The 16,283-nt window shown below is 40.6% G+C and overlaps 2 protein-coding genes across 3 annotated transcripts; one reads left to right on the forward strand and one right to left on the reverse strand.

The window, feature by feature from the left end:
- The first annotated feature begins 95 nt into the window (after positions 1-95).
- On the forward strand, positions 96-12,718 carry LOC112068199 (neuroglobin-like). The gene is made up of 5 exons (XM_024135280.2): positions 96-1,167; positions 6,280-6,387; positions 8,635-8,755; positions 8,857-8,937; positions 11,649-12,718. Exons 1-5 carry the CDS (start codon positions 1,007-1,009, stop codon positions 11,754-11,756), a joined length of 579 nt encoding a protein of 192 aa, XP_023991048.1. The 5' UTR covers positions 96-1,006; the 3' UTR covers positions 11,757-12,718.
- On the reverse strand, positions 11,932-14,883 carry LOC112068200 (signal recognition particle 14 kDa protein). Of its 2 annotated transcripts, XM_024135281.2 has the most exons (5): positions 14,740-14,883; positions 14,248-14,320; positions 13,797-13,909; positions 13,404-13,436; positions 11,932-13,229 (listed from the first exon to the last, which is right to left on the reverse strand). In XM_024135281.2, exons 1-5 carry the CDS (start codon positions 14,761-14,763, stop codon positions 13,140-13,142), a joined length of 333 nt encoding a protein of 110 aa, XP_023991049.1. In that variant the 5' UTR covers positions 14,764-14,883; the 3' UTR covers positions 11,932-13,139. The 2 variants fall into 2 exon arrangements, with proteins under 2 accessions (XP_023991049.1, XP_023991050.1); XM_024135282.2 differs by lacking the exon at positions 13,404-13,436 and having other exon boundaries at positions 14,740-14,874.
- Positions 14,884-16,283: the final 1,400 nt, after the last annotated feature.

Consider the following 16,283-nt stretch of genomic DNA (forward strand, 5'->3'; position numbering starts at 1 on the left):
ACATTTTTTGTGGTTAATGTAAGTAGGAAAAATAATCAAATATGAAAAATGGATTTCCATGTCTCGCTGAGTTAAGTTATTCTGAATGACTGGGTCTTGCTATTACAATATCCTAACATCCCTTTGCAAAACCCTTTTTAGGGCATAACTGAATGACGGAAATAATGTATAACCATATTAGGGGGGAAATTCAGGCAGAGATGTTTACAGAGGATCCATTATCTGATAGTGACCAACAGTAAAAGTTTAACAGACTTGGTAGCTTATGCTGTTCCTGATGTTTGAGCAGTAATACATGACAACGGAGCAACTAATGCTGCTCTCAGAAGAGATTTATAAACAGGATATATCAAACCCAATAGTTTATTACAGGACTACTGACTTAATGCAGTGATCTTCAACCCTGGTCCAGGAGACCCACAGGGTGTGTAGCCTTGTGTTTCAGCACAGCACCTACACCTAGGTGATGATCGATTCAACTACCTGATCGAGTCAACCAATCATCAATCCCTTGGTTGGTTGAATTGAATGTTATAATAGCAAGTCCCTGGCTGCCCTGAGGATTTAAAGACTCCCAGTTGGTGCAAACACAAGGTTGTAGTCTATTTATTGGACATTGTGACTGAAATATGATATACACATTATATAATTTCATTTTGATGCCATTGATTAATCATCTCTCCACATTGTTTTAATGGTCATTCACCTACATGGAAAATAGGTTAGATCTATATGCATAGCCTACTACAGTAGGCCTGCATTGCGCTTTTAGCCATTGTTCTAGGAAAGAAATGGTTCCCCGCCCCTCAAGGTTACAGAAGAGTAACTCTTATGACGCGCTCGGGCGCTCTGGATGTCACCGAATCCCATTAATGCCTGGATGCTGTAGACTACGTGTACAACCATACGCGCAAGAGGCGTATACCTGAACCATATCCCAGGTGCGCAGACGTTTCTTTCCGTGTGTTTTAACTACTTTTTAGTACATTTTGCTGTAGCAAGAACAATGGGCTGCGCAATATCAGGGCTGGCACCGAAAACAGCTGGAGAGTCTAAGACGGAGGATGCTGTTGCGCATCTCAGCAAGGAGCAGATTGAGATGATCAAAGAGACGTGGAAAGTTATCCAGGAGGACATTGCAAAAGTTGGAATTATTATGTTTGTCAGGTGAGATGTTCTGATTCTTTTTGTTTTAGTTATTTGTAAGCAAGATAGACATTTTTGCTTTATCAGACTGAATATTTTCATAAATATTTATGGTACCTCTCATAGAAAGGCAAAACATTATCTTCAACACTATTGCTCTCAATTTAAAATAACAGCTATTCAATTCCAGATATGATTGAATGAGTTGCGTAGATCAAAGACAGTTGATGACCACAGGGACTGCATGATGACTGACTTATAATAATTAATGACACGACTATAAACCAAAAAATGAACCAACAACTTCACATTATTCAAATTGTTATTACACAGTAGTTTGTCTTTTTGGAAATTATACCTGCAATACATATGACTGTGGAAACAGGATAAAATTGTAGGATCAACACATTATTATACACAATATAACAATTAAATGAGAACTGACCCCCATCATCCTAATAAAATGTTGGCCCTCCTTGTGCTGCCTTATACAAAAAGCTCTCAAGACCTTTTTAGGGAGAGACATTTAGTCCACAACCGAGAGGGCTCTTGGGGCTCAATGATTTAATGTGACATGGTGCCTAATCTCTGCTCACAGCAAGCAACTGTACAGTACGTAGTCCTATTCTTTAACCGCTGCCACATCCCTCTGCCTTGTGGCTTGAAGACTTTCATGAAGGGGTTGGAGGGTGTTGCCTCCCTCCCTCCCTCCCATCATCTTACATCATGTCTCAATATTACATGATAAATATACAGCACAGGCCCCTTCCCTTCCTATCTATTGACAAACGAAGACACTTGCAGCAAAGAAAATACATATCAACAAGCCCAATAGCCACCCTTTGAAATGTAATAGTTTGCAGAGAGAAAAAAACAATGAATAGTTTATGCAGTCCTAGTTTGGTGCTAATGTAGTCTGACATTATGGCTGTTGATGGAGAGAGAGAGAGACCACCAGGCACAGCACAGAAGATGCTCAAATCCCAATCAGGGCAATATAGTGCCTTCAGAAAGTACTCACAACCTTTCACTTATTCCACATTTTGTTGTTACAGCCTGAATTTCAAATGGATTCAATTTAGATTTGTGTAGCCTTGTGTTCCAGTACAGCACCAACACCTAGGTAATATGGAAGTGGATTCTTTTTTTTAGAAATGTTTACAAATGAATAAAAATGAAAAGCTGAAATGTCTTAAGTCAATAAGTATTCAACCCCTTTGTTATGTTAAACCTAAATAAGATCAGCAGTAAATATGTGCCTAACAAGTCACGTAGGTTTCATGGACTCACTCTGTGTGCAATAATAGTGTTTAACTTGATTTTTGAATGACTACCTCATCCTACCGCAAAAAATGTGGCAAAGAAATGAACTTTATGTCCTTAATACAAAGCGTTTTGTTTGAGGCAAATCCAACACAACACGTCACTAAGTACCACTCTTCCTATTTTTAAGCATGGTGGTGGCTGCATCATGTTATGTGTATGCTTGTAATTTTTTGGGATAAACTGAATAGAGCTAAGCACAGGCAAAATCCTATAGGAAAATCTGGTTCAGTCAGCTTTCCACCAGACACTGGGAGAGGCATTCACCTTGTGTAAATGAGATTTCTGTATTTTATTTTCAATAAATGTGAAAGAAATTCTAAAAACATGTTTTCACTTCATTATGGGGTATTGTGTGTAAATAGTTAAGAGGAAAAACATATTTTATCCGTTTTGAATTCAGGCGGTAACAGAATAAAATGTGGAACAAGGGGTATGAATACTTTCTGAAGGCACTGTATGTGAGAATGCTGTTCATTGACTACAGCTCAACTGTATCCTGGACTTCCTGACGGGCTGCCCCTAGGTGGTGAGGGTAGGCAACAACACATCCGCCACGCTGACCCTCAATCAGGGGTGCGTGCCAAGTCCCCTCCTGTACTCCCTGTTCACCCACGACTGCGTGGCCGCGGACGACTCCAACGCCATCATTAAGTTTGCTGACGACACGGCTGTGGTAGGCCTGATCACAGATGATGATAAGACCGCCCACAGTGAGGAGGTCAGAGACCTGGCAGTGTGGTGCCAGGACAACAACCTCTCCCTCAACATCAGCAAGACAAAGGAGCTGATTGTGGACTACAGGAAACGGAGGGCCCAGCACTCCCTCATTCACATCGACGGGGCTGTAGTAGAGCAGCTTGAGAGCTTCAAGTTCCTCTGTGTCCACATCACTAAGGATCTATCATGGTCCACACACACCAACACAGGGGTGAAGTGGGCACGACAACACCTCTTCCTTCTCAGGAGGCTGAAATGATTTAGCATGGGCCCTCAGATCCTCAAAAGGTTCTACAGATGGACCATTGAGAGCATCTTGATTGTCTGCATCATCACTTGGAATTGCTATTCCTTGGAATCTGACCTCAAGGCACTACAGAGGGTAGTGGATATGCCCCAGTACATCACTGGGGCTGAGCTTCCTGCCAACCGGGGCCTCTATACCAGGCAGTGTCAGTGGAAGACCCTAAAAATTGCCAAAGCTTCCAGCCACCCAAGTCATAGACTGTTCTCTCTGCTACCGCAAGGCAAGCGGTACCGATGCACCAAGTCTGGAACCAACAGGACCATGAACAGCTTCTAAGCCCATGCCATAAGACTGCTAAATAGTTAGTTAAATAGTCCAGGTAGCTATTTGGTTAACTATCTGCATTGACCCTTTTTGCACTAACTTTTTTTGACTAAACACATACGTTGCTGCTACTGCTAATGATCTATCCTGTTGCCTAGTCACTTTATTCCTAGTTATACTGTCACGATCGTCTTTCTGTGGAAGAGAGGACCAAGGCGCAGCGTGATACGAATACATCTTCCTTTTTATTTAGAGAAGATGAACACGAAACGAAACACTTTTACAAACTAACAAAAAACGACCGTGAAGCTACAAAACGAAAGTGCAGACACAAGCTACTAACGTTTAGACATAGACAATTACCCACAACCTGTCTAATGCCTATAGCTGCCTTAAATATGGCTCCCAATCAGAGACAACGATAGACAGCTGTCTCTGATTGAGAACCACTCAGGCAACCATAGACATACCTAGACACCTACACTGAACACAACCCCATAAACTCTACCAAAACCTCCTAGACACTACAAACACCCTTGACTAGACAAAAACACACAAACATCCCCCATGTCACACCCTGACCTAACTAAAATAATAAAGAAAACAAAGATAACTAAGGCCAGGGCGTGACATATACGTACATATCTACATCAATTACCTCATAATCCTGCACATCGACTCAGTACTGGTACCCCGTGTATATATCCAAGTTATCATTACTCATTGTGTATTTATTATTACGTGTTATTAGTTTTCTATTATTTCTCTATTTACTTTCTCTCTGCATGGTTGGGATTGGCCCGTAAGTAAGTAAGTTAGTCTACACCATTTGTTTACAAGGCATGTGACGAAGAACATTTGATTTGAATATACTGTAGTTTAAGGTGTGAAGCTCTTTAACTATTGTTTTCTGTAGTTGTGTGGGAGCAACAGAGACAAGGGTAATTACCCTTACATCAATGAGGTGTGGTATGAATTACATTGTGCCTATAAATTAAGAACGACATTCACGGTGAAGAATATTCTGGGTCCTACAACAATAGGGTTCATCTAGAAATCTACTTGATATCCATCTCACCTAGTAACAGAATTATAATATAATGTATTGAGGTCTACATTCAGTGCAGCATATGTCTAGAATATGAAGATGTTTTTGTTTATTTTCTTTTGCGTTATTACTTTTCTTCTCTGTCGTTAATTATATTATTTTAAGGTTCTAGTAATTTTGACATAATTCCGTATAATGAATGTGTCAATTTAAGTCCCCTGAAGCATGTCTCTTGTATCATCAGCCAAAATTCAGAAAATTATTTATTCTTAATGCTAGGAAAACATAGCAACCATTCAGAGACCCATTTTGAAATCACCTCTCACACACCTCTTCTCTGCTCCTATTCATTCATCTGTCTTTCATGGGCATTGTGTTTATGACAGTGACAATTGGCTGTGATACAACTGTGAGTGTGAATATGACAAGGTTATTTTCTCTCTCACACAGAGGCAGTAAGAGGTGGAAATTTAAGTGTATGTGCAAAGCTCTTATACCCCACTTCATAACCAGAGGGATGGGGGAAAACACAAACATGGGAAGGGGAGGAGATAATTAGCAATATAAAGCCAAGATATTCATGCATGGATCCTATAGATTCTACAGAGCTTTAATGGTATGTACCGTATATAGTGATGTATGCATTATGGAACCCAAAGCAGGGCATTGGGTTTAGTGATTACATGACTATTTTAAGATAGACACCTCTGCTGGAATAGCTACCTGATAGGACTGCAGCATTAATGAAATATCTTGGTAAACTGGAGCTGGAGGTGATTGAGGTAGAGGCTGTGAGGAGGAGAGATTGGGCACACATACACATACATACCTCTGCACACGCACAAACACACACACAAATTCTGTGCCTGCACTGTATCTAAGCTTATTGTGGGCTTTTGGAACTTATGTACCATTTGACTCTGATATGACTGGGTCTGAGAAGGCAGGGGAACTCATTACAGCTCTGTAAGGGGAGAAGGAGAGAAGGCTATACTGGTCACCCCTGACAATGAGTGGCTTGATGCTGTGTGTGATTGCAGCCCGTAGTAGGCCTGGAGCCCAGCAGAGAAGGACTGATGATGAGAGCGCAGCCAGGACTGAGAACTACAAGGGGCTCAGTGGTACCATCAGATCTAATGGAGAAGTTCTTAAAATCACTGCATGGCTCAGATGGGATGACTTGTAATGCCACCTTGAAGACAGATATTTACAAGGATAGAGACAGGCAAGGCTTAACCAAATCACAATATCAACAGATGATTCAACACTTGCATTATAAAAAAAAAACATAAATAATTACTTTCAATACCTTATTGACAGCCTTGCTTGAACTCTGTTATGTAGTCAGTGGGAGAACTTGGAGGACAGAGGGATGTTTTTTGTGAGGGAATGAATATGTCAGTTTGGTTTAAGGCAGGCTTTATGAAGCTGGCTCTTGGAGGCTCACGAATGTCTGTTGTCTTGGTAACAGGTTGTTTGAGACCCATCCAGAATGCAAAGATGTATTCTTCCTGTTCCGAGACGTGGAGGACCTTGACAGGTTACGGACCAGCCGGGAGCTGAGGGCACACGGCCTACGGTCAGTCGCCACAGTTTTTTTTCTGTCAATTTTGCATTGATATCAATGTGAGATTCCTCTTTCATCCAGCTCTCCATTCAGTACTCTGTTGAAGTCTCTACAGTGCACAGCTCTCAAGTTCCATACACTACAGCCGTTGTGGTATTATTACATTTCAAATGTCAAAATCTCACAATGGAGCATCACTGATTTTATTGAAACAAAGGAATTTATGACATACTGTACAATTTAAGTTTCCTATTTCAAAGATCTGTCAACACTGTTTGTGTCCCTATATGAGATGTAAAAACGACAGTAACATGAGAACAAACTACAATGAACATCCCATAATCACAATAGTGTTAATGTTAAGAGAGCTTTTTTCTAGCTGAGACTGAAGAGCTGTCATATCCAATCTCTGGCTGGCTATTATCACATATTGCTGCCAGTGAAGAACACTCTTATCCTCCATATGCAGTTCTCCAATGGTGTGTTTACTCCATTCTGTTGTGTCACTGGGTATGCTGAGCCTCTTTGTTTATCTCACCATGAAAGGCCAATAAACCTAATTAAGCCTGAGGTCTCCACTTACAGTTTTACTCAATCGCGTACAAGCAATTTTGGGATCTGTGTTGAAACGTACCTACAGCAGAACAGAAATGATAAAATGCTCAAATACATTTACAGAACCTCTGATATTTTTCTTACCTTAGTACGTGACTTGCTTTTGCAAAACTTTAAATACAACTGTCATCAGTGAATACAAAATTCTGTTCACAAAATATAACACATTGTTTTCATCAGAAGACAAATGTGTGCAACTGTGTTCTCTGTTTCTGGCAATCAATAAATACTACTGTACATAATTCTAAATCACCCCATCGGTGTCAAACCATGTACAGTATAAGGAAATATCTAGGGTCGTTACATGTCATTTCAGCAAGCCATAACACCCACCATCTCAGATTGTTCTGAAATACTTCCTGTAGTTAGAAACAGATAAGATTAGCATTCCTGCAACTTATTGATCTCTGAGAAATTATGCTAATTCATTGCACCCAAATTGGCCAATCCCACCCCAACATTGAGTATACAGTATCAGGTCTCTATGTCTGACAAGTAGTATGGAGCTGCGGCTCGAAGTATTGTTTCTTCATCCTATGTAATCTATTCTTAACGAATTTGTTAAAGTTTCTTTTCCACTGTTCAGAGAAATTAGTTATTGAATTTGTTGTGTCCCATCCTACATCCTGATATTTGACCACTAGATGGTGCTGTTCCTGCTGTTCAGGGATTTTTTAAGAAACCCCTTTTGATGTTAAAAGGATAGTTCACCCAAATTGCAAAATTACATATTGGTTTCCTTACCCTGTAAGCAGTTCGTGTACAAGGTATGACAGCAACCCATGCTTTGGTTTTGTTTATCTTGCCACTGTTTCAAAAACAAACTTTTTAGCATTTGTGCAACAAATCCAATGCAAGTCAATGGTACCTATATTAGCATTTTCACACTTCATGTCCAAATCATCCTAAAGTATCTAAAAATGCATTGTGTAACTCAATGATGTTACTTATAGATGATATGAATATGACGCGCAAAAATGCTAATATAGCTACTGTTGACTTGTATTGGATATAGTTTTGATTAATGTATTTATGCTCTGAGAAAGCAACTACATTTTAAAAACAAATTTACTGTTTTGCAAAAGGCCACAGAGTTATGTGTCTTGTGAACTTTGTGTCTTCTGAACTCAACAACATTGTTCCAAAAAATGCTTCTACGTGATTGAGATTTTATAAAAAATCAAAGGTATGGAGGCTGCAGTGGCATTACAAGAGAAAGACAGGGATATGTACACAACATCTCCACACAGCCTCTGCACTCATCCTCCCAGGAGAAGGCCAAGTGGCCCTCAAACCACTCACACGGACATTAGTACAAATGTCCTCACCGGCGGCCAGGCTAAGAGGGAGCGCACCCATTTAACCTTTTGTGCGTATTTATCGTTCTGCATAAAACTCCCTAAATCAAATCAAATGTTATTTGTCACATGCTCTTTAACGTAAAATACAGGCCTGTAGGCAACAATTAAACCATGTTCAGCGTTCAATGTTGTAGAACAATTATTGAAAGAGAGGATAAAAGATGACAAAATAAATTGGACCATATAGGTGTCTGCTGTATGATCAGTGATGGTCCAAGGTATGCCTGTATGCTTGTCAGTCAGGCTGTCTTTCATAACCAGGCCTGTCTTCCTTTTCTCTCAGAGTGATGTCCTTTATTGAGAAGAGTGTGGCCAGACTGGAACAGCTGGAGAGACTGGAGGTTCTGGCTGTGGAGCTGGGGAGGAGCCACTACCGCTACAACGCCCCACCCAAATACTACAGCGTAAGACACACACTGACAATGCATGTTAAGCAAAGTTACAGTTTGCATTTCTATAGATATTGATATAGATAATTTCCTGTTCTGATGTGATTTATTTCCAGTATGTAGGAGCAGAATTCATCTGTGCTGTTCAACCCATTCTCAAAGAGAGATGGACCCCTGAGCTTGAGGAGGCGTGGAAGGTACACAATTCAATCTTTTTCGGCGACCACTTTGATTAAATACGTGGGTGTCAATCATGAGAATCACATCTGAAACCAATTCTTGTCCAAGAGGTCCCTTGGCTTTCTGCAGTGCCAGAGTTTTCCACATCCAATGACACATGTCAAGATGGAAATGGTCACCAGTGAAAGAGAGAGGTGACTGACATGAAAACTAAAATGATCCAGAAATGACAATATTGAGAATGGCATGGCTCTGTCACATCATGGCTACTACAAGATCTTTTACATGTTAGCGTCATGTGTGGTAACCCTACTTGACATAATTTGCAAAGTATTACTACACTCATCAATTGAAATATCAGTTTCAGTAAAATGTAAATCTGCGCTCACATAGATTTAACTGTGTGTTAGTGTGTATGATGTAAATAGTGTGTTTTAGACAGTCACTGTGTTTTTAAAAATTGGTTTTATGCACCACAGGACTCTGGTAAATCAGGGCAAGTTTTACTGAGTGCACTATCCAAGTTAAATATACGGAATAAAAATATAAATGCAAAATGCCACAACAGTAAATTTAAATAAAGAAATTAGGCCCTAATCTATGGATTTCACATGACTCTAAAGGGGTGTAACCATGGGTTGGCATAGGCCTACCCACTGGGCAGCCAGGCCCAGCCAATCAGATTTAGATTTTTTTATTTTAACCTTTATTTAACTAGGCAAGTCAGTTAAGAACAAATTCTTATTTTCAATGACGGCCTAGGAACAGTGGGTTAACTGCCTGTTCAGGGGCAGAACGACAGATTTGTACCTTGTCAGCTCGGGAATTTGAACTTGCAACCTTTCGGTTACTAGTCCAATGCTCTAACCACTAGGCTCCCCTGCCGCCCCAGAATGAGTTTTCCCCCACAAAATGGCTTTATTACAGACAGAAATATTCCTCACCAATTGCACACCCCCTCAAAACTTCAGACAACTTTGTCATTGTGTTGTGTTACAAAACTGCACATTTTAAAGAGGCCTTTCATTGTCACCAGCACAAGGTGCAATGATCATGCTGTTTAATCAGCTTCTTGATATGCCACACCTGTCAGGTGGATGGATTATCTTGTCAAAGGAGAAACGCTCACTAACAGGGATGTAAACAAATTTGCGCACAAAATTTGAGAGAAATAAGCTTTTTGTGCGTATAGAAGATGTCTGGGATTTTTTTTATTTCAGCTCATGAAACATGGGACAAACACTTTACATGTTGCTTTTATATTTTTGTTTAGTGTAAATTAGATGAAATGAGTGGAAGCACTGTAGTTTACCATTAACGTTCCAATGAAACTGTCCGTATTGGCCTCTAGTGGATTCATGGAGAACTACCCTTACAACTCCAACCTTATTCCTGGGATCAGCTCCTGTGCCGAGGATAAACTACTGGCCCTACTTATCATTTATGTGGAGTGAGCAGTATTTCCTGACCAGAAACATTCCAGGCTCTACTTATTTCCTAGTATAATGCCTCCCTGCACTCCTCTTAACCTAGACTGTTAATACATTGTACTTACAGCTGTAGTGCCAACCAAACACTAGACTAGTAATACATTGTATTTACAGCTGTAGTGCCTACCCTAACCCTACTGATGTAGCCTACTTAGACCAGTAGTGCTAACCCTAAGCTGGTACTAAACTCATCAAAAAAAGAAACGTCCTCTCGCTGTCAACTGCGTTTGTTTTCAGCAAATGTAACGTGTAAATATTTGTATGAACATAACAAGATTCAACAACTGACACATAAACTGAACAAGTTCCACAGACATGTGACTAACAGAAATGGAAAAATGTGTCCCTGAACAAAGGGGGGGTCAAAATCAAAAGTAACAGTCAGTTTCTGGTGTGGCCACCAGCTGCATTAAGTACTGCAGTGCATCTCCTCCTCATGGACTGCACCAGATTTGCCAGTTCTTGCTGTGAGATGTTACCCCACTCTTCCACCAAGGCACCTGCAAGTTCCCAGACATTTCTGGGGGAAATGGCCCTAGACCTCACCCTCCAATCCAACAGGTCCCAGACGTGCTCAATGGAATTGAGATCCAGGCTCTTTGCTGGCCATGGCAGAACACTGACATTCCTGTCTTGCAAAAATCACGCATGAAGGAAGAGGATGTCTTCCCTGTAACGCACAGCGTTGAGATTGCCTGCAATGATAACAAGCTCAGTCCGATGATGCTGTGACACACCGCCCCAGACCACGACGAACCCTCCACCTCCAAATCGATCCCGCTCCAGAGTAAAGGCCTCGGGGTAGCGCTCATTCCTTCGATGATGAACCCGAATCCGACCATCACCCCTGGTGAGACAAAACCGCGACTCGTCAGTGAAGAGCACTTTTTGCCAGTCCTGTCTGGTCCAGCGACGGTTGGTTTGTGCCAATAGGCGACGTTGTTGCCAGTGATGTCTGGTGAGGACCTGCCTTACAACAGGCCTACAAGCCTTCAGTCCAGCCTCTCTCAGCCTATTGCAGACAGTCTGAGCACTGATGGAGGGATTGTGCGTTCCTGGTGTAACTTCATTTTTACAATGAAGATGTGAATTTATTTTGATTTTTACAAATTATCTTTGAAAGACAGGGTCCTGAAAAATGGATGTTTCACTGAGTTTACATTAGACACACAAACCTTGATTATAATTCAACATTATTACAGGTGTCCTCATAATTCTGTTTTGTGTTTCTGAACCAGACCCTATTCCTGTACCTAACCAGGCTTATGAACCAAGGCTACCAGGAGGAGAGGAACAGACATCACCAGGTGGGAGCCTCCCCCAAGGAGAGGAACACAGCCTTATAAGAGACCTGGCTGGCCTCAACTCAAGAGCTGGTTGCTTAGCTGTGTATATAGTGTATTTATTACTTATAGTGACCATTTTCTACTTTGCTCATGTTATCAGCCTACAACGTAAAGTTAAACTGTTCATTCCTTGTTATTTTATTTAAAATCTATTTCAGTCTTTAGATCAACAAACCACTGCCATATTGTAATTTATTTTGAAAAAAACAGATCAATTTATAACATCAGCTGTATTCCTCATCAATGAAATTCTGATACAGTGACATAAATGGCAGATGAATTATGTCAAAGCAGCAGCTCTGCTTTTGTCTGTCACATTCACTGGAAAGTAATTATAATCCTTACAGAGCATTTCCATGGTTAGGTGTACACCCAGTAAGGTGGTGATAGTGTTTGATGAGGTTAAAAACAAAATGTACATGGTTCTCTCTGTATCCATAAATCAAATATGCCTTTCAGCTGCCAGTAAATATACTAAATCATTAAGTTTCAAAATACTTTCCCCTCACTCAATATTCCATCATGACACATCCATCCCACAAATTAGATGATGAAACACAGGAAACTGCACATATTTCTAAATACCAAAGCAGCCTTGTGTCAGCTAACTTTGGGACCCTTCCTCTACAGCTTGCCTTACAACTATGAATTTACCAACTTAATTTAGTGGACAGACACATGACTGTTGAAAAATTTCATTGGACCAATAAGGAACTCAACCATTTAATAATTTTGTCTTAAATACCAAAGAAAACTCAGGATCTCACTTTCCATCATAAAAATAATATTAATTTGAATAGCAAGAAAAAGCATTCGGCCCCAACCATAACAAATGTATATGGCATCGTCACTCACAGTAATAATCTATCCACAAATGCTTAAGACAAGGTCCAATTGGAAAGTAAATCAGAACTTTAGTGAAAATGTAATCAAATTGACAAGCAAACCAAACTGAGGGATAATTCAAACATAAATAGAGACAGGGCCTAGTAGTTCAAATTAAAACGATTTGAAAGGCATTTCATCAACATGTTCCATCCTTTCGGTGACTCCATAAATGAATGCAGCTCTGTGTAACTTTGATCCACACCATAGATGGGGGGGGTGAATCAAAAGGCAGCTCACTTGTAGTATCCTCTGACTGTTAAACATCCTCAGCTCACCCTTCCTCCCTATATAGACTGATGCCATTCACTGGCCAGGGATGAGACATTGCTGTGTAAACAATGGCATGATGTCAAAGCTGTCCCCAGGTGGAGGATGGTGGGCCTCAGGGAACATATCAGAGCAGGAAGGATGGAGGTAGAGGTGATAGTTAGAGCTCCTTGGAGGTGGTACAGGCCAGTCTGGGTTCCCCCAGTATGCTATGAAAGAGTCTGTTGCTCATTGGGTGGCTTTGGTTTTCTTGCTTTTGCTTTTCTTGTCTTTCTTCTTGAGCCCGTCCATGTGAGCTCTCAGGAGGTTAGAGTATGCCTGGCATGTTGAGAAGAGGGAGAGCAGACAGACATTTCTCAAGTCAAGAGAGTATTTAAATGATTTGCATAATACCTTTTAACATTATACATCTAAACAAACAATACAATGTGCATTCAGTGCTCCAGTGACTAATTTGTTAGAAAAACCAAACTTCAATGTCTGAGTACCTACCATCTGGAACTTGATTACTTCTTTGCTACTAACCTGGAGATACAAGGAAACCCCTGATTAGCACTACTGTCTGCAGACTATAGCATATCAACATAATGTTTCAGTTAATTCCTTTATGGATTTATTTCAACATAGATAGCTACTCTGAGGAAAAATTTACATTGTCTATGCCTGTGATGTGGTTGTCCCACCTAGCTATCTGAAGATGAACGCACTAACTAAGTCGCTCAGGATAAGAGCATCTGTTAAATGACTAAAACGTTAGAGCAATGGACAACCTTTGATTACTAAGTAGAGATGGACTAATTGCATGACTAGGAAATAGTTGTATTATAATGCAGAAAACCTCTTCATCATCAACGACTTCATTGCCACATGATGCTGTAGATTTACCACTGTGCTGATTTTCTTCTTGCCATCTGACGCTCTGAGTAGACACTTGTTGTCTGCTGGTTCATAATTCACTGGGTGACCTTTCCTTGGGACTGGTTTGGTTCTCCCATCATCTGTAAGGTTAATGACAACACATTACAGCCGGGCTCTCCAACACTGTTCCTGGAGAGGTACAATCCTGTAGATTTTTTCCTCCAACCCTAATCTAGCACATCTAATTCTAATAATTAGCTGGTTGATAACCTGAATCAGGTTAGTTACAACTGGGGTTGGAGTGAACACCTACAGGAGGTTAACTCTCCAGGAACAGGGTTGGAGACCCCTGCATTACAGGTAATCAGAAATCTAAAAACAGTACATAAACCGATTAACATATCCTGGAATAATTTAGTTTAGGAGAGAACACCCAGTAGCCATCAAATAAGTAAGTTGTCAAAATGTGAGAACTTACATTTCTTTAACGTGATGGCAACACTGCCTGATGTCCTGCATTTCTGGAACAGCCGTGTCAGCTCCGTCAAAAACTAGAAGGAAAATAATCCGATTGAGGTTTGTAGATAAAAGGATAAAATGTGGTAGCCATCTGGCTAATGAGCAAGCTAGCTAGCCAACATGTCTCCGTTTGTGTAATTCATAGATAATGTTAGCTATACGACCTAGATTGTTTTTTATCGTGTTAGTTACTTCTAAATAAATGTGTTGGCATATTTATAGATGTATTCCTTTTTATCACGCGGACCACAGAAGCAATTCAAACGAATAACGTTAGTTAGAAAATGCTAGCCGAATGTGCCTAGCTATCTAGCTAACGTTACTGGGTTTGGTTAGCGAACAGGCAGCAGTGATTGATGCCAATGCACAATACCTAGCTAATTAAACCAGTCCTCTCATAATGTCAATTTCTAAGATATACTACATTAGTCGATGGGGTTTTCTAACTTACCGAGTCGTTTTCAAGTAGTACCATGATGTTCACTGCAATTATTTAGCTTCAGCTTGCTGGTCAGCCCGTCAGAAGCACACGTAGCTAGTACAACATGAAACACCGCCCCGTGATCTTTCAACTTGCAAAGTACGCACTTCTTCTTCGATGAGGTTTAACGGCGGTTGGCATCCAATAAATGTTGCATTACCGCCACCTACTAGACTGGAGTATAACTCCCTTATACTTACCTTGAAAAAATAAATTAACACATACTCTAAATACTGCAGTCACACAAAAAAAACACGCACACAAAAAAACACCACCCTACTCCACTATTTAAATGTATTTAGTCCTATTTTAGGCCAACGTTCCATCCCTGCAGTAGAGTTGATAACCATTGCTATAAATGCAAAAAATCCAATCTTACTGAAACATGCATACCTTGTTGGGCTATCTCTCTGTACTGGTGCAGATCTACTACTGACACCACTCCTCTAAGGATCCCTCCCCCTTGACACATCTTCCTCTACTTTCTTCACTGTCTAAGCATATGACAACTTCTGCATACACTAACCTTGGAAAACTCAACCTGACTCTCTCCCACCGGACATTTCTGATCCCTAGCCCCATGTGCACCCCTACAATTAACCTCTACTTTCCTCAATGCTACACATTTCTTTGTCTCATGCCCTTCTGCACACTTCTCACACCTAGGAACCTCCCTCCTACACACTGCTGTCAACATGCCCATAATCTTGACACCTGTAAGAACAATGTATTCGGCATAAAAGCTTGTACAGGATAACTTATACATCCTAACATCACTCAAAGTAAACACAGAATATTCTTCTTCCAGTTCTTATTCTTCTATGATATCATGGCAGTCTGCAAATAAACGTTTAAAGTGCATGCCACCACCTACTACAGGTGCATCCATGTCAGATCCATCAGTCTGACAGTAGGTCCACTTACTACAGGTGCATCCATGTCAGATCCATCAGTCTGACAGTAGGTCTTATATGTTTGAGCCTCTCTCTGTACCTGGCATCCACCAAATGCTGCACTGTATTCTCCCTCACAATTACTGCACTTAACCTTCACATTGCTTCCACATTCACTGTAATCATGAGCCCCTCCACACTTGGCACATATTTTCTTTCCTTTACACTGAGCAGCTACATGTCCCATTTTTTGGCATTAAAAACACTGCAGTGCATAAGTGACATATCCCCTAACATTGAAACTGAGGAATCCTATCTGTACTTTCCCAGCAACTTTCTCAAACCTCAGTATCACTGATAAGCTTTCACTTTGACCCTCTTTCCCACTGATCAACCTTTTGGCCTCAATCACTCTGCCTTCCTTCACATTATCTTTAACATCATCTGTGAACATAGATATCGGGACCCCAGTGATGACCCCTCAATCTAGCATAAGCACCAGGGACATGACTTTTAATCTTCTTCCCATTAAGCTTTTCCATTTCCAGAATCTTGAGCCTGGCTACCACACAATATTAACAATCTAACATTTCAAATAAATCAAGCTAATTTCACTTTTCT

This window comes from Salvelinus sp. IW2-2015, unplaced genomic scaffold (assembly GCF_002910315.2).
Source record: "Salvelinus sp. IW2-2015 unplaced genomic scaffold, ASM291031v2 Un_scaffold221, whole genome shotgun sequence".
Classification (NCBI taxonomy): Eukaryota; Metazoa; Chordata; class Actinopteri; order Salmoniformes; family Salmonidae; genus Salvelinus; species Salvelinus sp. IW2-2015.

What these genes read in the sequence shown, in the direction of transcription:
- LOC112068199 (XM_024135280.2), top strand. Translation starts at nt 1,007, where the DNA reads ATGGGCTGCGCAATATCAGGGCTGGCACCGAAAACAGCTGGAGAGTCT. An exon ending in CTGAGGGCACACGGCCTACG is followed by an intron (nt 6,388 to 8,634) that starts GTCAGTCGCCAC and finishes CTTTTCTCTCAG; the next exon opens with AGTGATGTCCTTTATTGAGA. An exon ending in CCCCACCCAAATACTACAGC is followed by an intron (nt 8,756 to 8,856) that starts GTAAGACACACA and finishes ATTTATTTCCAG; the next exon opens with TATGTAGGAGCAGAATTCAT.
- LOC112068200 (XM_024135281.2), bottom strand. Translation starts at nt 14,763, where the DNA reads ATGGTACTACTTGAAAACGACTCG. An exon ending in TACTACTTGAAAACGACTCG is followed by an intron (nt 14,321 to 14,739) that starts GTAAGTTAGAAA and finishes TTTTCCTTCTAG; the next exon opens with TTTTTGACGGAGCTGACACG. An exon ending in AGAAGAAAATCAGCACAGTG is followed by an intron (nt 13,437 to 13,796) that starts GTAAATCTACAG and finishes TTGTATCTCCAG; the next exon opens with GTTAGTAGCAAAGAAGTAAT.